This window comes from Mastomys coucha, unplaced genomic scaffold, assembly GCF_008632895.1.
Source record: "Mastomys coucha isolate ucsf_1 unplaced genomic scaffold, UCSF_Mcou_1 pScaffold15, whole genome shotgun sequence".
In the NCBI taxonomy this organism is placed as follows: Eukaryota; Metazoa; Chordata; class Mammalia; order Rodentia; family Muridae; genus Mastomys; species Mastomys coucha.
The window spans coordinates 89,725,456-89,750,132 of record NW_022196897.1 but is presented as its reverse complement, the minus strand read 5'-3'; the positions used below and the strand labels follow the sequence as shown (position 1 = coordinate 89,750,132).

Sequence of the window (24,677 nt, the reverse complement as noted above, 5' to 3'; positions counted from 1 at the left end):
GTTGTGAGCCCCAGATAGGCAGCATTGTGTGGACATTGTATGCCAGGCACAGTTCTAGGGGCTTCACAAATATGGCTGTTCCTTAACTCTATACTTCCTGAGATAGGCACTGGAATTACTCTCATTGCTCGGGTGGGAAAGAATTAAGGCACAGAGAAGTTAAGTAACTAGCTCAAGGTTGCACACCAAAATGAAGAGTAGAGTTTGAGGTCAGCACCCTGGCTGTATGGCTTGTACCAAGCTACAGACATTTTTCTCTGGAATGTAAAAAAACAGTGTGTTGTGACCCTTTACTCTGCGGCTGACATCATTTCCCCCTTAAGGAGCTGGCTGTGGTCGGGTGTGTTTCTCCGATGCTGTGGCTCAGGAAACCTGGACAGTGATGGGGAAAGCCCGTGGCTATGGTTAGCGTCTCAGCTGGGCTGGCCAGGGAAGACTTTCTTCTTCCCAGTGCTTCATGAAAGAAAGGCAGCCTGACTGGGAAGGACCACTGTGATGTCTAAGCTTGTGAAAGTAATTTTAAGGAGGTCAGGAAGCAGCCCAGGGCAGGGCTGAAGCTGAATGGGTGTGTCTGAAGTTCAGACTTGGGAAACAAAGGTCTGTTTGATGAAGCCAGACAGGAGCAGCCCAAAGACCTGAGGATCAGAGTGGTGTGTGTGTGTGTCTGTGTTTCTATAAGTGTGTGTCTATCGATCTATGTCTGGTATGGACACCTGAGTAGTGTTAGTGCTTGAGGAGATCAGAGATATGGAATCTCATTGGACTTGGAGTTATAGGTGGTTGTGAGCCACTTGACAAGGAGGCTGGGAATCAAATTTAGGTTCTCTGAAAGAGAATTGTGTGCCCTTAACAGCTGAACCATTTCTCTAGTCCCTATCTTATTTTTTTATTTCTTAAAATAAAGGATGTTCCATTCCTATCTATCTAGCTATCCATTTACTTACCAACCTATCCATTTATCAATTATATATTATTATTTTATGTATATGAGTGTTTGCCTGCATGTATGTCTGTGCACCACCTACATGTCTGGCACCCTTGGGGGTTCAGAAGATAGGGTCAGATCCCATGGAACTGGAGTTGCAGGAGCCACCATGTGGGTGATAAGAACCAGACACAGGTCCTTGGGAAGAACAGCAAATGCTTTAACCATTGAGCCATCTCTCCAGAACCCAACATTTTTTTTTTGAAACAGGGTTTCTCCCTGAACTTGGAATTCTCTCTTTTGGTTCCACTGGCAGGCCAGCCAGTCCCCACCTGTGTCCTTTCACCAATAGTGCTAAGGTTATGGGAGCACACATCCAACCCCAGATTTACATAGGTCCTAGGGACCCCAACTTAGATGTGATGGCTATTGTCCGTTGTCAACTTAACCATATCTGGAATTAACTACAGTCCAGAAATGGAGAGCACACCTGTGAGACAGATTTTGAGGCAGAGAGACAACATGTCATTGATCCAAATCTTGAGGCTGGAAGACACAAGCTTTTGATCCAGATCTTGAGGTGGGATGACCCATGTTCTTAATCTGGATCTTGAGGCACACCTTTAATCTGAGCCATACCTTCTGCTGGAGGCCCACATAAGGACAATGGAAGAAGGAAGAGTTTATTCTTCTTCACCTCCTTGCACTCACTTTGCCAGCACATCAATTGGAGCATGCTTTGCTCGTGCAACAAGCACTTCGCTGACTAGGCCATCTCCCCATTCCCAAGTCCTTGCAGTTGGTCACTAGTCAGTGACAGGATGTGTATCCAAACTTCATGTTCTCTTAGCTTCTTCCTAGGTTTTACCATGTTAATAAACTACTTTCCAAAACTTAGCTTAAGTCCACATTTAACTGAGGGTGGTTTTGCTTCACTCAGTTCCATTTTGAACAAACTTAGCTTAAAATATATGTACACAATGTGTCCATTAAGTAGGGCTTTGTGACCCCCCATCCTCATTTCCTTGACATAAAAAGCTGACTCTAACTTGTTTTTCATTGAGTGTTTTCATCTTGCTTGCTTCCATTCTCATGCCCACCATAAGTCAGTCCCTCCCACCTTCCATCATCCAGCACACTAGGTCTTCAGCACTTGAGTTTCTCCTTTGGAGCTCATTAGAATCTTAGTGCCTTTATAGGAAACATTGTCTCAGCAGAAGGGAGTGGCTAGCCTGTCCCTGGAAGGATGACCTCTGACACTGTTCAGAGAGCAGTTGAGGGCTTGCACTAGAAACCTTGCTCTCCTTCATCTTCCTCTTGCTTAAGAGACTTGTCTTTGCGCTGTTTGGATTTCAGAGACTTGTTGGCAAAGAGTAGTCCATGTCATTCTACATTGGAGGTGGTATGAGATGGAGGGGTCAGTCAGAGTGGACTGGGAAGGTGGATCTGCAGGTACAGTGCTTGAAAAGTGCAGACATGAGGACCCGAGTTCCAATCCCCAGCTCTCATGTAAAAACAAAAACTCAGGCACAGCAGCAAACCTCTGTACCCAGCGCTGTAGGGGGTGGGTGCAGACTAGCTGACTCCTGGAGCCCATTGGCCAGCCAATCAGCTAACTCAGTGAGCTCCAAGGTCAATGACATACCCTGTCTCAAACAATAGCTATCATGACCAAGGAAGACACCTAATGTTGACTTTTGACCTCCACATGCATGCATGCATGCACAAAAGCATATAACCTGCAGTTCCATGGATATTAACACTTGCACATAAACGTTATCTATAGGAGTTCATTGAGGAAAACCCAATAAGGTTGTATTACTAGACTGGACCACTATTTTTCTTCCCCTTTAAAATGGGATTCAGGCACGAGAGGGCATCCATGTCATTGTTATCTCCTAATCCATTTGCTGCTGTGGCAACACTTCTACTCTGCAAAACCTTCATTCTCTTCACGTCCCAGGTGCTATATTAGACTTCTTTTTTCACAACTCACTGTGATATTCCAGTGGATGTATTAACGTCTTTTTGTCCTATCTTGAAACCAACCTTGTACCATCCTTCATGGTACCAAAATCAGTCATGATATCCTGAGCTCTGTTTCATCTTCTTGCACTTCTGCCTTACCATACTGCCTTTCATCACTCCTTACCTCCTACTTAGATTATCTCCTTCTTCCTTCCTTCTTTTCTTCCTTTCTTCCTTCCTTCCTTCCTTCCTTCCTTTCTTCCTTCCTTCCTTCCTTCCTCCCTTCCTTTCTTCCTTCCTTCTCCCCTTTCCCTTCTTCTTTCTTCCCTCCCTCCCCCACTCTCCCTCCTTCCCTTCTACTTTAAGATAGAATCTTGCCATGTCTTGCTCTCAGCATTCCAAGTAAGAGACTGCAGGCATGGCTACTACGCGTGCCCCTGAATTGATTTTCTATTGCAATGTAACAAATTGCCCCAAACTTAATGGCTCAACGGGAGCTGCTATTATCTCATGGTCTCTGTGGGTCACTTGGCTAGGGAAGCTTCACTGGCCCAGCTCCCCAGGACCTTCTGCACAGGGTTCCAGGCTGTGATTATGGTGCTAGCTGGCTACATGGACATCTGGAGGTGTGACTGGGGAAGAATCCACAGGCAAACTCACTCGGAATTATAGGCAGAGCTTTCAGTGTGGCTGCCACACTGGGGGCTTGGCCTCCTTAAGGCTGTCAGCACAGGAGCCAGCCATTCATGGGCCCTCATGACTGTCTGGAGGTCTTTGCCACAAGGACTCACACAATCAAGCTTCTTACCTCATGAAGCCACTATGAGGGAATGATTCTGCTAGGGCAATGGCATCCTAGACCAGCTCATCGTATCCTCTCCTTGTCTCTTGTTTAGAAGTAAGCCACAGGTCCCTGTCAGTCTCTAGGAGGGATACCACAAAAGGAATGACCAGCAGTGGACCATGATGGCCATCTCAGAGCTGGCCAGACATGTCCTGCAATAGACTTTCATCTCCGGGCCTTCTTTTGTGTGTGTCTTAAGCTTTCTACAAGGTGTCTCTAAATTTACCTCCCCTTCTATTTATTTATTTATGTTTGAGACAGTGTCTCATTTAGCCCAGACACAGTATGTTTGTAGCCAAGGCTGGCCTCAAACTCTTCATTTCTCCTGCATCCTCCTCCTGAGTCCTAGAATCATAAGTGTGTTCCACCATCCCTACCTGTTTCCTTTTATTAATAAATACCATCTAATTTCTCATTTTTTACTTTTTAAAATGTTCCTCTGGGATGGGGAAATGGTTCAGTGGCTAAATGCTAGGCAAGTGTGAGTACCTGGGTTTGGATCCCTAGAACCCATGTAAATGCCTGGTGGGCCCTTGAGGGGTCCACAACCTGTAACTCCAGCCTCAGAGGGTAGAGACATGGTATTCACAGAGCAAGCTAGATAGACTAGCCATATCAGTGAGCTCTGGGTTTGAGTGAGACCTGGTTGATGAATAAGGTGAAAGCCATTAAAGATAACTCCTGAGATCAATGTAGGCCTCCACATGCATGGTTACACACACATATATCCACATGTGTACACATACATACAACACATACATCCATATGCATAAGCACACACACAACACATATACACACATACCAAAAAACGTGGAAAAAAAGAACATTTCTTCGGTTTGTAGGGTTTCTTTTATTAAATGTTTTTATTGGTTATTTTGTTTATTTACATTTCAAATGTTATGCCCCTTCCCAGTTTCCTTTCTGAGAATCCCCCATCCCACCCCTCCCCCTGCCTCCACAAGGGTGCTCCTCCACCCAACCACCCACTCCTGCTCCACTGACCTAGCATTCCCCTACGCTGGGGCATCAAGCTTTCCCAGGACCAAGGGCCTCCCCTTCCTTTGATGCCAGACAAGGCCATCCTCTGCTATATATGCAGCTGGAGCCATGGGTCCCTCCATGCGTACTCTTTGGTTGGTGGTTTAGTCCCTGGGAGCTCTGGAGGGGTCTGGTTGTTTGATACTGTGGTTCTTCCTGTGGGGTGGCAAACCCCTTCAGCTCCTTCAGTCCTTCCCCTAACCCCTCCATTGGGGTCCCTCTGCTCAGTCCAATGGTTGGCTGCAAGCATCCACATCTGTACTGGTCAGGATCTGGCAGAGCCTCTCAGGAGACAGCTATATCAGGCTCCTGTCAGCAAGCACTTCTTGGCACCAGCAATAGTGTCTGAGTTGGGTGGCTGCATATGGGAAGGATCCCCAGGTGAAGCAGTCTTTGGATGGCCTTTCCTTCAGTCTCTGCTCTACTCTTTGTCCCAGTATTTCCTTTAGACAGGGAGCAATACAGATGAATTTGTTTAATTAGCAAAGACATTGTTCTAAAATAATTTTTCAGTGATATGAAGGGTACCTTTTTTTTCCCCTTGAACCTGCCAAGAATTTAATAAAGGCTATAGAGACCCAGTTACTGGAGATGAAGGACTCTACCCCACATGTGCTATGCCAGTGATTCTTGCTGCCCAGCTCCCCACTCTTCTCTCGGTGTTGATGGTACCCACTTTAGCATGCCCATGACTTGGGAATTTAGTTAGTGTACAGTGGAGACAGCTTATCTCTGCTTCGTGGTGTCCAGGCACTCGGTGGAAAGACTTACACAGCTGGAGATATTTAAATTGCTGAGGGCAGAATGATCTAGAGCTGCTTTTATCAAGTGTGTATGCTGACTGGCTGAGGTGCTTGATTTAGTCTGGAATACCATCTGCCTGTGGCATGGGCTGTCCAGAGTGACCCCCGAGTTCCAAGACAGAGTGGGAGACTTCCAAGGGACTCAGCTGCAGCTGTGTGGTCTTTTATGACATAGCTTTCAAAGCCATGTGGCATTATTGTGCCACACTCTAGTTGGCAGAACAAACTCAGGTCCACTCAGATTCAAGGGGGAGGAGGAAACCTCCCACTTAGAGCCATAAAAGAAAAATTGCAGCCATTAAAAGGACTGCCACATGCATGCACACAAAAGTGTTTGGGGAAATACTGGAATCAAAAATTCTAAAGACTGCGAGGGGCCACAAAGGAGTGTTGGGTCACCTTTCTTTGCAGCTTTCCTGCCGTCTTCTGCTGGACCTTTGCAGGTGTTTCCTAACTGCTCTGCTGCTGTCTACTCTTGCCAATTTGTTCCTTAATCCAGAGATAGAATGTTTCTTCCAAAACATGACTTTGCTCCCGAATATTCCCTACTCCCCAGCCCTTTCCACCAAACTGAAACCCACGAAACTCTATGATCCAGTGAACAACCACACCTGAGGTTTTATCCCACGCTGTGTCTACCCTCACTCTTCTGATAAAACTATTGGCTACCTTCTTGTATTAATTTTTATTTTAATTTTATTCTATGTGTATGGGTGGTTTGCTTGGGTGTATATCTGTGCATTATGTGTGTCCACTGACAGGAGAGGCTGTCAGGTCCCCCAGGACTGGGGTTAGAGATAGGTGTGAGCCACCATGGGGGTACTAGAAATTGAACCTGGGTCCTCAGGCAAAACATCCAGTGTTCTTAACCACTGAGCCATCTCTCCAGCTTCAATTTCTTGTGTTCTTAATTCTGTTTTCTGTTGCAGGGTCTTTGCATATACTTGTTCCTCTACATGGGACATTTTTACATTCCCTTGTTCTTTGGGTCTTGATACTTTCTCAGTAGTGTTCTTCCCTGCTTCCTTGATAGATCATTCCATGAAGCCAGATGTGCAGGTTAGAGGGTAGCTTGGAGGAGTCAGTTCTCTCTTTACTCCATATGCATCCTGGAGATCAAACTCAGGTCATTAGGCTCCATGGTAAACAATGCCTTTACCCATAAGCCATCTGACCAGCCATGGTAAGACTTTTTGGATGTGTTATTTAACAGCAGAACCAGGACCAGGGGAAGAGAGATTATAGCTTAATAATAAAAGAGAGATTCCTCTAATTGAGAAAACCGTGGAAAACACAATGTGCTAGTTAAAGTTAATGAGCTCATCACTACTGCATGTACCCGAATGTGCATATTTCAGACCGATTCATCTCTTCCTCCCTTCCTTCATTTCTTCCTTTCTCTCTTCTCCTCCCTGTTCCCCAGCAAATGACTGCTGTATGCCACACTCTGGAGTAAACAATGTCTCGGAGGCAGAAAGCATGACCTCTGGCTTCATGGAATGTACTGATCTATAGGAGCTATGGATGTAATGTTGACAACCTCACAAGTGTAAACTTGAGGCTACTGTAGCCTGTAGATGTACAATCCTTAGGAGAACGCGCTAGGAGTGTAGGGGTTTGATCAAGGACATACACGAATACAAATAAATGAATGTTTCAGAAAAGCTTTCCCATGTGTGTCGGAGAGATTCTGATTCCTGTCAATGAGTCTCTTTAAATGTTTGTGACAGCCCTCACAACAGAGAAAGATAAAATGAGTCCCAAAGGTCAATGGCAGGTACAAACACTCAGCCAACATGCCTTGTGAAGGCTCTAGTCATCTAATTTTATATTTGACTGAAGATCCTATCTTCATCCTCAGAGATAAGCTCTTTGTCCACAGTCTTTTGACAACACTGATACTTCAGGGGGCTAGGCTTTGACCCTCACAGAGCTCTGCCTGTCACCTGGGACCTCAGTGCAGACAGACAGGGACCCCGTCTCTGCAGGATACATTCCTCCTTTACAAGGTAAGATCTCCACCAAGATCATCCCCTAGAATGTATCCTCTATTTGAATGTGCATTTAGGGGACTTAGGAGATGGCTGGGCATTTAAAAATGCTTGCTGCTCTTTCAGAGGACCTGAGTTGGGTTCCCAGCATCCACATGGCAGCTCACAGCAACCTGTAATTCCAGTGCCAGGGGTTTTGACACCCTCTTCTTGCTTCCTCAGGTGCTACATGCAATGGTGGACATCCAAGCAAAACATGCATTCACATGTAAAATAAAATACTAAAGCCTTTAAATTTAATTGATATGTGAAAACATAAAAGTGGTGCATGTTAATTGGATGCCACATCATGTTCTGATGCATAGATACATTGCATAATTTTAAAACTAGGTTGAATACATCTCCTGAATATTTATGGTGAAACAAACTAAGTTTATTCTTCTAGCTTTTGTGAAATGTACAACACATTATCATTAGCTCTGGCCAGTGTACTAGGCAGCAGTACATCAGGACATTCTGCTTCTGTCTAACCTTAACTTAGTACCACTGACCAACCTCTCCCCATCCCTCCCTACTCCTAATCTTCTGGCTGCTTGTAACCATCATTCTAGTCTCGACTTCTCTAGTCTGTACTTGCTTTTTTTTTTTTGTTTACTTGTTGCTTTTATTGTTTACTTATTGAGGATTCATGCATGGTGTGGTGTGGAGGTCAGAGGGCAAATTTAGGGAATTGGTTCTCTCCTTCCATCACGTGGGTTCCAGGGATCAAATAAAGCCATCAGGCTTGGTAGCAAGCACCTTAACCCACTGAGTCATTTTGGTGGTCTAAATGAGAATGGCCCCCATATATTTGAATACTTGGACCCTAGTTGGTGTAAATATTTGGGAAGGACAAGGAGATATGGCCTTGTTGGTAAAGGTATACTTCTGGGGGTGGGCTTTGAGGCTTCACATGACCACATTATTCCCACTCCCCAGTTAGCGTTCTCTGTCCTGTGCCTATGTATTAAGATGTAAGTTCATACCTACTGTTCCAGTGCCATGCCTGTCTGCCTGCATTGATGCTCATACACTCTAATTAATAACCCTTTGAAACTGTAAGTCCCAAATAATCTCTTCTTCTGTAAGTTGCCTTGGTCATGGTCATGGTGTCTCATTACAGCAATAGGAAAGTAATTAAGACAGGCATCTTGCCAGCCCCCATGTCAGTTTCTTAATGTGATGCTCAAATGTCATCCTGGTGAACCAGGACAAAGAGCCACGGCTGGATCCTAACTCAGTTTTAGAATTTTAATCTAATGTTTTATTTTTGAATCACTATACACAATGATAGGTCCCTTTTGACCCCTTCATACACACTAAATTTGTCTAAGCCTCTTCTTTGTGCTCCTCTCTCCCCATCTCTCTGTCATACCCCTCTGTCCCGAGTGTTCTCCTCCCATGTCACACAGTTTCTATTATCCTCCCACCTCCCTTTACCTAAAGCCTCGACTCCCCTCTCATGGCTCCTTTCTAGTTTCATGGCCTCCATCCATCCTCATCCCCTACGCGTAGACATTAGACATAAACACGCAGAAGCTAGGATCTATGTAGGGGAGGGGACACGTGGTGTTTGTGCTACCTGTTGCCTGGGTTACCTCTTAGCATTTTCTACTTCCGCATGTTTCCCTGCTGTACATTTCCTTTTTCTTTACAGGTGAATAATTGTCATCTGTTCTCTGCTAATGGACACTTACGCTGGTTCGATGTCTTTACTATTGGAAATAGGACAGTAACTTAGACATGGCTGGGCAGGTATCTCAGTGATGAGATACAGATGTCCTTTAGTTTTATGCCCAGGAATTCTGTATGTGGGTCATATGGTAGTTCTATTTTTTGATGAATGTCCATACTGATTTATATAGTGGCTTCACCAATCTACATTTTCACCAACAGTCAATAAGGGTTTCTATTTCCTTACATCCTTGCTGCTTTTTAAATGACAGTTATTCTGCCTGTGGTGATACAGAACCTTTAAGTAGTTTTAATTTACCTGATGGCTGGATGTTGGATTTTAGAATAATTATTTGTTGGATACTTGTATTTCTTCTTTTGAGATGATTTTAGCTCATTGACCCATTTATTGACTGGCAGCTTCATGTTTGTGGTGTTTAATTTTGCAGCTCTTCATAGATTCTAAATGCACTATCCAGATGTAACAGATCTGGATCTAGATTGAAGCCTGGCTGGCTTGCTCTCCTTCTGTAAGCTGTTTGTCCACTCAGCCAATTCTTTCCTTTGCTGTGTAGAGCTTTTCAATCTCATGTAATAATGCTTGCCAATTCTTGAACTATTTCCATTACTACTTGTTGTTCTAGACAGGAAGTTCTTGCCTATATATAATTAATTTCTTTGTTCTTTTCCTGAGATTTATTATTATTATTATTATTATTATTATTATTATTGCTGCTGCTGCTGCTACTACTACTACTACTATTATTATTATTTGAGTTTTTTTCCAAGACAAGGTTTCACTGTTTTTAGCCTTGGCTGTCCTGGAACTAACTCTGTAGACCAGGCTGGCCTTGAACTCATAAAGATCCACCTGCCTCTGCCTTCCAAGTGCTGGGATTAAAGGTGTGTGATACTACCACCTGGCTATTTTCATTTTTTTACATCTCAATCAATCTTTTTCTCTCTTCCCCCCTCTCTTTTTCTCTCTCTTGCATATACAAGTACCCACAGAAGTTAGAAGAGAACATAGAATCTCTTGGGACTGGGCTCTGTTCTTCTGTGTAATAGGCAACCGAATGCTTGTTTCATTACCTATGGTCTATAGCTTACATACAGATGTGAATTTCAATGTATGAAATATCCTTTAGTTTAATAATGGCAGAATTTTGACTATAGGCTGAGATTTTTGTCTTGCTATGTTGAATTTCTTCAGGCTCATGCTGAACTTCAGTTAGCTCCTCCTAGACAGAAAGTAAATTTTTTATTAGATATTTTCTTTATTTACATGTCATATGATATCTCCTTTCCCAGTTTCCCCTCCAAAAAAAAAAAAGGAAAAAAAAAACAAAACAAAAACAAACCCCTGTTTCCTCCCCTCACCTCTCACCACCCCACCTTCTCCTGCTTACTGGCCCTGGCATTCCTCTATACTGGGGCATAGAACCTTCACAGGGCCAAGGGCCTCTCCTCCCATTGATGACCAACTTGGCCACCCTCTGCTATACATATGCTGCTGGAGCCATTAGTCCCACCATGTGTACTGTTTGGTTGGTAGTTTGGTCCCTGGGAGCTCTGAGGGTACTAGTTAGTTCATATTGTTGTTCGTCCTAAGGGGCTGCAAACCCTTCAGCTCCTTGGATCCTTTCTCTAGCTCCTTCATTGGGGACCCTGTGCTCAGTCCAATGGATGGCTGTGAGCCTCTACTTCTGTATTAGTCAGGTACTGTCAGAGCCTCTCAGGAGACAGCTCTATCAGGCTCCTGTCAGCCAGCACTTAATGACATCCACAATCAAAACAATCATCCATCATGATCAAGTAGGCTTCATCCCAGGGATGCAGGGATGGTTCAATATATGAAAATCCATCAATATAATTCACTATATAAACAAACTCAAAGAAAAAAAAACATGTTATCATCTCATTGGATGCTGAGAAAGCATTTGACAAAATCCAACATCCCTTCATGATAAAAGTCTTGGAAAGATCAGGAATTCAAGGCCCATACTTAAACATAGTAAAAGCAATATACAGCAAACCAGTAGCCAACATCAAACTAAATGGAGAGAAACTTGAAGCAATCCCACTAAAATCAGGGACTAGACAAGGCTGCCTACTCTCTCCCTACTTATTCAATATTGTACTTGAAGTCCTAGCCAGAAAGTAAATTATTTTTAAAGGGAGATCCCCCACAATCACTTCCACGTAAGGAAGTTCTGAACACAGATAAGCCTGTATGTTTTTATATGTACTCTGTGTCTTCATTTACCAGTAATTTCAGTTAGTTGACATGCCTCTGATACACTGTTCTCTGCAGTTCTTCACACCAATCTTCTTTTAAGTGGATATCACTTGCTAATCAGTGAACATGGCTTCTCCCTCAGCTTTATGTATGTCAATGATAACTTTTTTAAAGTTACTACATTCTGAAGTCAACAGTGCTTAAGAAATATCCAACATATACTCCAAGGGTTGAATACTGAAAAGTCAGTTGAATGAAAATATTCAACATTTGGAGATAGCAAGATAGCATAAAAAGATTGCCACCAAACCAGATGGCTCAAGTTCGATTCCCAGGACCCACATAGTAGGGCAGAAAATGATGCCCAAAAGTTATCTTTTGACCTCTGTATGCCTGCGCACACACATTGTTGTTGATTCAAGTTGTCAGGCTTGGTGTCACATGCCTTTATCTGCTGAGACATGTCACTGGCCCAGAGAGTGATCTCTAGAGTGTCTTCCTTCAACATTAAATGTCTCAGCCAGAAGCCATGCTTGTTGTTTTTGCTTACAACTCTGGGAGCTCATCACATGGTGCCCAGCCAATCAGCGTGGTATTTTAAGACGTTCGTTCATGAGGCTTCATGATTTCATGTGCTCAGAAGGTAGAGATAGTATTAATGCGTGTCACATCGGAGCACAGCAGATGGCACTTCTTAAAACCGTTCATAGTTTACTTCCTTCCCCTATTGGGAATTGTGTGGGAGAGTAAAGGCTCCCTTGGGAAACCCTGGATTCTAGTCAGAATAAACAACCCCACCGAGGCTGTCTTTCTTACATTAGCCTGGGGTTTTTCATCAGCCTCCTCCAGGTGTGGTCAGTGAACCCCATGTTTCCTCCTAGCAGCCATTCCTCCTGTTTGCAGCATGGCTGTGAGAGGTCATTTTGCTAAAGGCAAAAGCTGCTTGGCCTAAGCGTCCTTCTTCATTACCAGGCTATGTCTTTGAAACAAGACAAGTTTGTTTTGACTCTGGAATCCAATCAACGGCTGAATCTCTTTTAATAAAAGCACACAGGGATCCTATCACTTGACATCTAAATCATTAAGAAAGATTCTAAAACATAACTGTAAAATAACAAAATGTAAAACTATCTTGGATATTCTGTTCAGTCACGTGCATCACAACATGGTTAGATGCAAACACTCCACAGGCTGTGTGGGAGATGACACGGATGGGGAGTGAGGAGGATGAGAGCCATGCTATGTGCCTTCCATGTGAAACTGCAGCTGCCTTTGAGAAGTCTTTGTGGTAACACTGAAGCACAACTTCCACTGTAAACCATGACGCACGTCCTAAGAAGAGCGGGGACCTCTGTGCCATGCTATGTAGACATAAGTGTCCTGGAGCCATATGCCTCCTGCTCCCATTGTCCCTTGAAGGTGGCTTTGCCTAGCTGAGGCCATAGGGAACATGGGGTCCTGCAGATAGAGGCCCAAGAATTCTGATGTGGCTCTAAGGAGCCATTCAGGCCTTTGAGGAAGGCTCACTCAGAAGACATTGATCTCCTTACAAAGTATAACAATCCCATTGAGGATGTTGGCAGTGTGGGTTTGAACCTGACAAACCCTTCAAATGACTTGAGGCCAATTTCTTATATCTCAATCCCAGCTATTAGAAAAATTTAAAAACAAGAATACAGGGTTAGAGAGATGACTCAGAGATTAAGAGAGCTTGTTATCTTTCGATTCCTCGTACCTACCTACATGGTGGCTCAGAACCATCTGAAACTCCAGTTCCAGGGAATTCTGACACTCTCTTCTGTGGGCACCAGGTAGGCATGTGGTATGCACAGATACATACAGGCAAAGTACCCATACATATAAAATAAAAGTAAAATAATTTAAAATTTTTACTAAGAAAAGAAAAAGGGAAACCACAAGAGCACCAAGGATCAAAAAGAAAGCTGTACACGTGTTCTTACTTAGGGTGCAACGCGCCGTCCACCCTTCCTTTCCTGAGCTGCACAAGAGGGAACTGGAAAAGCTGAGAAGACAATTACAGCTCAGCTTTTGTCAGCTGTTGCGTATTTGCAAAGCTTTCCTATTATAAGACATTCTCCACTTGTTCCGTTTTTGTTTGTTTGTTTTGTTTTGTTTTGTTTTGTTTTCAGTTGGCAGAATCCCTGAGATCTCTGAGAAAAGCAACTGGAGATGCAGCCTAGCCCTGGGAGGGAGGACCCCTCATGCCGACCTGCTTTTGTGCTCTTCCAGCAGAGGGTGTCCCCTTCTGTGGTCCACAGCTCCTCTTACCTTAAACCAGCAAGCCCAGGCTGTGACAGACAGCTGGTCCCTCCACCTCCATGAGTTTATTTGCTCCCCCCACAGGAGCTGGTGGAGCATGGAGCTCCACCTCCATGAGTTTATTTGCTCCCCCCACAGGTGACTGTGTCTGTTCTCCTTATAGATGCAACTGAGGCCAGAGGCACATGCCCAACTCTGGGTGGCTGAAGATATATATCAACTAGACCTTCTGAATTCCTAATAAACAGATTCTATCAAATGGCTCTAATGTTTTCACAAAAGACTGTAGAAATCTGTTCAAGTATCATTCCTTTCATTTAAAACTCTTAAAGCCTTAGAGCCTGAGGAGACCACTCAGTCGGTAAAGTCCTTGCCCCTGAAACAAGAGGAACTAATTGAGTTTGCTCTCCAGAGGCCAGTAAAAAGCTAAGCACACTGGTGCATGCTTGTAATCCCAGCATGGGGGATGTGGAGACAGGAGGATTGATCTCTGGGGCTCTCTGGCTAGTTAGTCCAGCTTACTTGGCAAGTTCTAGGTCCCAGTGAGAGATCTTGTCTCAAAGAACTGTGGATGGCTCTTGAGAAACAAATGGCACCCAAGGGTGGTATCTGGCCTCCAAATACATGGATACCCTTATACACCCACATGCATGGATTCTCTCTTTCTTTCTCTCTCTCTCTCTCTCTCTCTCTCTCTCTCTCTCTCTCACACACACACACACACACACACACACATGGGGAGGGGGTGTTGTAAGAAGAGAAATATTAGCTAAGAATATTTAGCTACCTTTTGCACCATCAACCCAGGGAAGCCAGGAAGGGGTCATCATAGAGCAGGACATGTGCCATCAAGACTTCTATCTTCCATGCCCTCCTTTCCTGCTGAGTGTCAGTCACTCCTATCTGTCAATCTCTCCTCACCTCCCTGCTGGGCATCACACATTGTGATGACAGTTCTAGTCTCAGTAGGTGCTTCTAGTGACACCAGTCCTTTTGAGAGGTATCTCTTGTCCTAGGTGGAATATGAATAATTTTTCTTTTGGAAATAACCTAATGTGAAAGAAATCCCTCCTGCTTCTTGACACAGCAATGAAAAAAGAACCAGGAATCCTTTTAAACCCAAGAGAAATACATTCTATTGAAGCCATTTATCCTTGAGATATTTCCTTGAATATATTTTCACATTCATGGAGAACAGTCCTTCTTCAGCACTGTGTATCATGGGTTCTTGGGTCATGTCTATTGTGTTATCATTTGCTAGCTGCAGGCAGCCATATCTTTCTGATTTTTTTGTGTGTGCTTTAAGCCTAGTAAGTGATAGAGAACAATTTAAATACATGAGTGTCTCCCGCAATGTTATTTAAAAATCCCTTCATCAACCAGGGGTGGTGGAACATGCATTACTCCCAGCCGTGGGAGGGAGAAGCAGGTGAATGTCTGTGAGTTACATAGTGAGACCCTGTCTCAAAAAAGTCCTTCATCAAATACTAATTTTTATAGCACTGTCCTGTGGGTTTCCTGCAACACACTGTATTTACTTCGTTCCTTGTTTGATTTGTTTTCACAAAGGTTCTGTGATGAGAGGAAGGACTGGGGCCAGGCAGGGCCTGTCTTGCCTGCTCCTTGTCTCCAGCTTCTGCCCATTGCAGCCACATCCTGATCCCATGTCTCATGTGGATGCTTTCTTTCACAGGGACAGACAATCTACAGATACATGTCACTCCGACCTCAGAGTCCTTTCCCCTTGGGAAATTGTTACCAATTTCACCAACATGGCCTTTTTTGGAAGTCAAGTCTTCCTCAGCAGCAGACAGAATCAAGAATGTGCTGGGACAGCCTCCTGACAACACAACCTTGCCGCAGCTATCCCAGACACCTCTGCCCAAGGCATACCGTAGGACCAGGGCTCATGTGGACTTCTCTTCATCCCTTTATCAAGGAAGTGGACATAGCGCCTCCCTGGATCTTGCCAAGGACCCCACTGAGACTCTGGTCCAAACAAGGCCTGAAGGGGGAAGAGAAGCAGCGGACATGCCAGGTTTGCCTCGCACCAGCATGCTTCCCCCATTACCTACAGCCCCATCAGCCACCTCCAGCACTACCTCCCCATCACAGCCCCTGGTAGGGATGCCTTCCCTTTCAAAGCATCTGTTGAGGTCAGACAGCTTTCTTCTTCTTCCTCCACCATCATCATCTTCATTGGCCCCTGATTCACTGCATTCCATCACCCTTCCTAAACCAGTAGAGCATCCCACCAAAGTGCCTTTGTTTCCCCAAATGACACCAGCTGACTCCTCTTCAGGTCAGAGCCCAGTTAATGTCCTAAACCCGTTTATTCATAAAACAAACCTCTTTCCATCCAAAAATGCCCAGACTTTCATAGGTACCCCTCTCCTAGACTTTTCTACATCCTCAACAAAGCAGTACTCTGAGCTGTCCCCATCAGAGAGTCCCCACTCGGCAGCTTCCTCTACTCCTGGGGTTCTGAGCTCCATGGCAGAACTGGACCGCCTGTCTCTCCCTTCCCTAGCCCTTGGAGGCCTTCCAGGTGGAACCTCCTCATGGTCCATGTTGGAAGAGGCTTCGAGTCCTGTATCCACCCAACCAGTCCACACAGCGGGGCCTGGCAGAGAGCTCAGTGCGGAATCATTGCCCATTTATCTACGCACAGTGGCAGCAAGCTATGAAGCCCAGGCCCCACGTTTCCAGACTGCAGAGTCAGTGATGACCAGCAGAGAGCTAGCCTCTGTTTCTCCTACAGATAGTTTTGCCAACTGGCCACATTTGTCAGAAGTGCCAGAGAATTCCAGAAAGTCCATCCTCTCCCCAGAAAACAAACCCTCTTCTCTGGTGCCTCCTCAGCCTCTCATTACACTCAAGCAAGGGCAAACGGTCCATTCTGAGGCAGCTCCTGGATCACCACTGAAGAGGGCAGGCACTCCTCTCTCCCTGCTTACTGTCCTCCTGCCTAATAAAGATCATGCCTCTCCAGCCCCTGCCCCAGAGGCACCCACATCCAAGGAAGACGACCATGATGAGTACCTTTCTGATGCAGCCACACACCTCCTCTCAAGCAAACTTCCTAATCCTCCTCCTACAATTTGGACATTCCCTCAGCAAAAGGAGGACAAGGCAGCGGCCATTTTCTGGACAAATGAAAAGGCAAATGGGACAGTTTCTCTGTGGGCTCTTCCAACTAAAGAGGCCCCTGGTCATCGTGCAGTGAATGGATCCACCTCTGACTTAAACACAGATCATCTCTCACCTCTCATCATGACAGCACTAAGAACAGACCTCTCTCCTCCAGGGTCACCTCCATCATCCACGCTCACCACACAAGCTCCTTCTCCCCGCTCTTCCAGCACCGAACTGGAGACACTCGCAGCTGTCACAAGCCAGTCGGAGTTGCCAGCTTCAGCTTCCAAACAGGTGACAGCGCTTCCTGCCTCCACCAACATCCATGGTCTCCCAACAACGGGAGGCAGGAGAAAGCCAGCAACCACAGATGTTTTCGGGAGCTTTCTTTCAGCAGAAACTGCATCCCTCATCACACAATCGGGGCTATCTGGCTTGCAGCAGCAAACAAATCCTGATGTAAACACTCATACAATTAACTCCGCACACTGGGGATCTCATCCAGCTTCAGTGGCTCTTCCCAGCGGCACAACTTCAGCTGCCGATGCATTACAATCTCAGAATTTCAAAGAGATTGCTGGGCAGCTGGTGGCTGCAGACAGCTTTAACTTCCAGGACCCAGTCCTTAGTCCTGGAACCGGTCAGCCTCTCCAACCGTCAGAAGAGGCCATAGTCAAAAGCCACACAGACCTCCAGCCCACAGGCAAGCATGCCGGAGACTTTGACACAGAGGTGGTTCATTACTACTCATCCACAAGTCAACATCCTATGACACGGCTGCCCGTCCGGCCGGCCCATCCTTTTTGGCCAACCTGGCCAAGTTTAGCTTCTGCAGCTAGCCTGCACCAAATGCTTTCAGACGGAACAGACATGGGTTCACAAATTTCCAGTGACATCTATCTATCACCAGGGAAAAATGGCTCCCCACAATTCCAGAGTGTCCTGGAATACCACTCACTTACAGCCTCACCTTCTGTATCAACCGGTGCCTTTCCCAGGACCCCTTCCAAAGTGCTGCGAACCTCTCGGCGCCCCAAGAAATGGACAGGTGCAGCCACTAACACAGGTAGTTTGTCTCCTGCTACCCAGAAAACAGGTATGACTGCTTTTTCCGGCCAAAGCATCTTCAAGCTTCACACAGATGCCCAGCTTTGCTTTGAAGCAGCCTGCCTCCCCTCGTTCAGTAGTGAGGTCCAGCTCCAGACAGGCATGCCGCCGATCCACCCTGCCTATCTGATTTTTTTTTTTATTATTTTGAAAGTATTCAAAATGTATGTCCTTGTTATCAACAACCATGGCTTTGCTGTAAGCGGCATTCTCGTTATGGCTAATTGACTTAATGAACCTAAAGCTGTCTCCCTGTGTTCTCTCCTCTGCAAGCCTGGAGTGCAGAGACTTCTTACACTAGCAAGCTCATAAGTGACATTCCTTCATCATTAAGACAGTGGTGTGTGCATCCCGGTCCAATGACAAACTTTTCCTTTTCTCTCTTTGCAGTGGAAACCTCAGTGTCCTCCAAGGGAGAACTGTCAGCAACCGCAGCGGCCGCCACCACCACATTGTTTCTGAGGAAATCAAGTCCAGCACCACTGTCTGCAGCCCTTACTGCTAAGGGTACTGGCGGCAGCAGCAGCTTAGCCAAGAGCAGCTTGACCACTGCTCTAGCTAAAAATGTCACCAACAAGGCAGCATCAGGCCCAAAGGTGACAGCAGGGACCATCCACACAGCCTTCCCATTCACACCAACCTACATGCTTGCCCGGACAGCACACAGCATGAGCACACACACAGCCATGCAAGGGGCCACAGGCTCTGTATCAGGCCTGTTGTCCACAACACACCTCCCCAAGAAGCCACAAGCCATGCACACTGGTCTCCCTAATCCTACCAGGCCAGACACACCCAGAGCATCCACGCCCCGCCCGCTGACAATCACAGCTGCGCTGACGTCCATGACAGCATCAGTAAAGGCCACGAGACTGCCATCTTTGCAGACAGGAAACACAGATGCTGCTTTTCCAGCTGTGTCTACTGCCATGGTCACAACTGGCAGAATGGCGTCCAACTTGGACTGTCAGATGTCCCACAAGTTCCTAGTGAAGACAGGTGAGAGGTCACTATCTTATTGTTCTGAGGACAAAAGGGCAGTCCTGGCTTCAGAGATGTGATAGAAAGAGTTCTCTTAAATCAGTGCTTGTCAATCAGGAGCGCTCTCACCCTCCCTTTCCAAGAGGCATTTGGCCTTGTCTGGAGACATTGTATTTGTCACACTTGGGGAGGGGAGTGTTACTTGGAACTTGTAGGCACCTAAAATTATGTTTAACATGCTCCAGTGCTCAGTCTGCACAGTAGTGACTGTCTGCAGCTGGGAACGACACTCAGTTGCTAAAGTGCTTAGCCCGAGTGCTTAACCTCTTTGAATCTGTGTTCTTCAAAAGCTGGGTATGATAGTTTATGACCCCAGAGCTGTGGGAGAGGAGAAACAGACAGATCCCCCAGGGCTAACCATCCAGTCATGAACTGCGGTGAGAGACCCTGTCTCAAAAAACAAGGTGGGTAGTACCTGAGGGATAACCTGGACTTGTCCTCTGGTCTCCACATGCAAGGACATACATAGACACACAACTGAATACATACATGCACCTGCACTCAGTTGAATGTGTGCATGTGCATGCACACTCACGTGCACACACTCATATACACACAAGCACACACATGAGGTGGGAAGACAGAAACAGACTAATCCCTATGTCAAGGTTGAGAAATCTCGACTCTTGGTAAGTTTCAGAGAAGGGGAACATTGGATGACATGGATTCTAGTCCCAGGATTGGTTCTGACGTCAGAGGTGTCCAGGAAAACCCCAAGTACTCCAGTGGACCAGGGAATGCCATTTTGTCTGTGAAGTACACCAGGGATGTCTCGAATGAATAAACTATGATTCATTTAACACAAAATCTTGGGAAGTACTGCACCATTCAGAAAGGTTCTCCTAGCCACCAGATGCCAAGCGGACAGTTAAGTCACACAGGAGGCAGCTGGGATTTCTTTTGATGTCAGGAGGTTTCTTTGGGGCAGGTGATACTGGAGCCATGAGCAAAGTGGGGTTGCTCTCTCCTTTGCCCCCCCCCCGGTTGCAGCGAGTCTAGCATGCATAGCGTGCTTCCAGTCGTGTAGCAGTGTTTTCTATAAAAAGCATTAGACAAATTATTTGAAAGAGCAGGCCAGCGTTGAGTGCTCATATCCTGCCTTCCTCCTCGACCCACAAAGAAAGAAAGGAAATTATATCTCGAGACATATCTTATTCTAAAATGGGAAATCGTGAAACTAGGCACAGTAGAAAATACAGTATCTCTTTCTGTTTCTCAAAATTATGCCGTCTGGGTTTTTTTTCCCCCACTCCCCTCTCCAGATCCTTACCTTCTCGCAGTCCTGCTCCATTCAGAAACACCCTCTCTGCTCCTCTGCCCAGCCCTGGCACTAGCCTCAGCTGACCATGGTGACTAGATACCAGCTCTTCCCACTTTCACTCATGAATATCCCTTCTCTCCATCCACCACCCCCACTGCCACCTGCCTAATGCCTGCTGTCACAATCATTTACTTGAACTTCTGCAACCCCGTATACTTATCTGTCTTCATACCTGTCTTTTTTAATCTGTTTGCCAGCCTGTAGTAGAATCTTCTGGAATGTATTTCTTTGTTTTAAGTCCCTTATTTTCTGTCTCCCTTAGAACCAAACACTGACAAGATTCACCTCCTTCCCCCATGCCTTTCCACTTGGCACTGGATCTGGGCGTGTGTGGGGAGGGGTCACAGTCTCCCCCTACCCTGGCCTAGCTGACTGCTGTGACCCTTGAGTACTCATTGGAAACACCAATTCCCATGGAAACCTTCCCGTTTCCCAGCCTTTTCCAAAAGCTCTGACACAACTCTGTTGTCCTTCTAAGAGTGACTATTAAATTCTTTCACTGATGCCATTTGCATCCCCACCTGTGAAGTGGACCTGTCCTTTCTCGATTCAGGGTTGATTAGAGCTGTAGACTCCAGCTCAGGGACTGTCTCTAAGTACATTGTCAACGGATGTTGTTAAAGAAATACGGTTGCATGCTGACTCACTGAGGACCAGGCATACAGAGGCTGGTCCTCAAGGTCAGAGGTAGCATGGGTTAGAAATGAACTGCCATCAGCATTTCAGCTCTTTGGCATTAAAACACCATATATGGCTTGGGCCTTAATTAGGACCGATAGGCACTTCTCCCAGCCTGTCACCTGATTGGTGGAACTTGCTTATTCAGCTGTGTTCTGGATTTGATGGACATAGAGGCTGGGGGGCTGCCTGTTTATTATGTGGTTCATTCTTGCTTCTGTTTTGCCCCACAGTTTTCTTCCTAACTCAGAGGAGAATACAGAGCAGCGAGTCCTTGAAGCTTGGTGTAACCAAAGGGCTCACGCAGGCATTGCGGAAGGCTTTCCACCAAAACGACGTCTCCGCTCACGTAAGCTCCTTGCTTTCTAAATGCAGTTTAGTTCACAAAACTCTTGGGTCCAGAGTAGGAGTAGATGTTTTCCTCCTTTGTAGATGCTGCACCCACACTTGCCAAAAGTGAAATCTTTTGTCATTTTGGCTGGTGGCTAACATCTGGTGGCTGGAGGAAAAATCATTTCAAGATGAAAACCTGAGACTAATTGCCTTAAATTGCTTTGATACTTTCAAACAATGTCTCATTGTTACCTCGTTTAAGGAATATGTATTGTCCTCTAGAAGGTGCCCATCACTGCTTTGCTTTTGTTTTCTCTTTATCACCTGCACAATTATAAATAGTGTTTATTTCTGGGCATGAAACAGGTATAATAAAGCCTGGTAGACATTGCATGTTTATAATCCCAGAACATGAGAGGCTGAGACAGGGGGATGGACCCAAGCTTGTGGCTACCTTGGGCTACAGACTAAGACTCTGTCTCAAAAACCCGACCCTAAACCCATTACTACTACAAACAACAACAACAAAAGCCCAAATTACTCAGATCTGTAAGAAGAGTTCCACTTTGTTTGGTGTGCCAGCAGCAAACAGGGAAGTAAACATTTTTCCCTCCAAACGCTTTCATGCCAAGTACTGCCTAATAACTGCTGGCTGGTTTCAATGGCACAGCCAAGTAACAGAGGCATTGTTTTTCAGTCTTTTGGGTTCATCCCAAGTAAATGCAACTGGCAGTCAGCGAGCTCCCTTTTGTATCACTTAAACATATCATCTGGCTTCCTCTTTTGATGGTCTGGGTGACAGCTGCATTCAGGCTAGGGGTCCCACCCCATCCATCACACAGAGGACTAGGGATGAGGTTTTGGCACATCCTCTATTGGTCATTGTCAGTCTCTGTTTTATGATTCTAAAAAAAGAAATTGAGAGGAAGAAGGAAGGGAGAGAAGGAGGGAAAAGCACTCCTCTTCATTGGGCGATCCCTGCACTGGAGACATCAACACTGGAGGCATCAACATCAATTCAAAAGCTGAACATGTAACTGCTCCCCTTCATCTGCCTGGTATAGTTTCCACTGAACCACAGTTATTTTCCAATAACCTCTGTAGTTTTGACCCTTTCTGTACATGATTACAGACCACTGCAACTGCCACTAGTCCTTAAAGATACTTGGTGCATTTTGTAAACTTAGCACATTTCTTTTGATACTTTTGTAATAGCACAGTGCAATTAATACACTGCAGTTCATTAGTAAATCAGGATCATTTGCCATGAGTAAATGGTAGTGGCAAAAATAGCCAGCTACGTTCCAGTGAGCTGCTGCTGCCTGTACAAGGCCACGAGGCTGAGCTTGGCATCCCCTCTGCTCAGTTACTGGTTGACCTTTTTGTTCATTTTTAAAGACATGCAAGGGTTAGAAGTGTTATTAAAGCAAATAGCCCCTGGACCAAGGCTTGCGCTTTGAAATAATTAGAAGGGCTGGAAAGTTCCCAGCTTGCTCACTGGGCAGGTTGTTGTTCTTTAGGGCCATGTTCATGTGCCATCTTGAAGCTCCCTGGTTAGTCATTTTTAGAAAAGAGCCAGTGGCGAACATACGTTGGAAGGACCAAATTGCACCTGCAATATAGCAAAATCTGTTTTCTTGGCTTCTTTGAAAAATATTTGTGACCTGAGACCTTGTGCATGTTAGGGAAATGGTTTTCCCCGAGCCTGCCTCCCCAGTCCTCTAGGACGCTGATGCAGCTGCAGGGATCAGGGGAGCAGGCAAAGGTTAAGATAGCTTCACATAGGAATCAGGTTTTACAGCAAGAAGTGCATGGGAGATGGAGTCATATCCATTACCTGTGTACTTAAAGTATCAGTGTAAAGCACGGTTTAGATGGTAGACTATATGTGATCTGTGTTTTATAACATGAATAACAGAGGGGAGTCTGGAGATCCACTTAGAAATAGAGCTTTTGTGTCCAGTGCATAAAGCCCTAGGTTCCACCTCCACCATGAACACACACACACATACAAACACCCACATACATGCACACACACCATACACACATGCATACACACTATCCATACAAACACCCACACACACAAAGACCCACATGCATGTATACAAACACAAACACCCACACATATGTACAGACACAAACGTCCACATGTATGCACACACAAACAACTACATATATGTATAGACACAAACACAACCCACTTGTGCATAGAAATGAAGAGATTACAAAGTAGCATACATACATTTGTATGAATATGCATGTATATCTCTTTACACACATATATATATATATATATATATATATACATACATACATACACACACAAATATGTGTGCCTGGGTAATAATGATTGAGAGGAGATATGCCTTGGTGATAGTTAATACCTGAGGCAACCATTATTATGCTTTCAAAACCATAATTTTATGACAAACATCACATTTAATATATTAACAAAAAACAAAACCCACACTTAAAGCTGTAAACATACAACTACCCACTGAGAGAGAGAAGGCTCAGACCATCAATGTCCCTTAAGACTCAGCTGGGAGAGAGGCCCTCTGATTCATCCCCACCTAGGCCTTGAACCAGTAGCTAAGCCAGGAATGGAGCCAAGCCTGAAGGCCTCCTCTCTGCTCCAAGGGGAAGATTCCACTTTAGTTACTTTGTTACCCATCCCCAGAAGGTGCGCCACCTCCTTTATCGTCTCTGCCTTCCTCCTCCCAGGAGTGGGGAGGTATAACTTTTCCTAACCAGCATCCTGTTCCTTAGTCATCCCTTCTGCCCGCTGTCCCCTCTCTGACTTTTTGATGATAGTGCTCATTGGATCACATTCAAAACTTTTAAGGACTCCAAAACCAGGTTCAGCTTTATCTCGTCTGGGTCTGATGTGAGTTTGTAGGGGGTGCGGGTCTCCGCCCACTTTGATCCCAAATAACTGCAGAGCATTTCTATGCACATTCCAGTCCATTTTAGCTCCCAAATAAATGATGCAGAGACCTGATAGTTTTTCATCAACAAGCTGCTGACACTATGCTGGGCAGGTTCCTAGCTGTTCTAACCATCTATATTGCCTACTTCCTAGCCATGTGCTCCTTTACCTGCATCTGAGTCTTGCCCTGGCTCACTCTGGTCCACTCATGGCAAATCCTCTTGGTCCATCCACATGGTCTCCACACTTCTCTTCCTTTCCTTCATCTCCCTCCCTCCCTCTCTCTCCCTCTGTCCCTTCCTCCCTCTCTCTCTTTCTCTCTCTCTCTCTCT

At 45.4% G+C, this 24,677-nt stretch overlaps 1 protein-coding gene across 7 annotated transcripts in view; it reads left to right on the top strand.

The window, feature by feature from the left end:
• The window catches only part of Kiaa1549l (KIAA1549 like), a 264,527-nt gene that overhangs the window by 139,212 nt on the left and 100,638 nt on the right, over positions 1-24,677 (top strand). For 2 of the 7 annotated variants that reach the window (XM_031371204.1, XM_031371203.1), the window contains exons 2-4: positions 15,495-18,032; positions 18,434-19,042; positions 21,317-21,432. In XM_031371204.1, coding sequence (XP_031227064.1) covers positions 15,495-18,032; positions 18,434-19,042; positions 21,317-21,432 — 3,263 coding nt within the window. The remainder of the gene's footprint in view (positions 1-15,494; positions 18,033-18,433; positions 19,043-21,316; positions 21,433-24,677) is intronic. The other 5 variants (XM_031371208.1, XM_031371207.1, XM_031371206.1 and 2 more) reach the window with 4 other exon arrangements.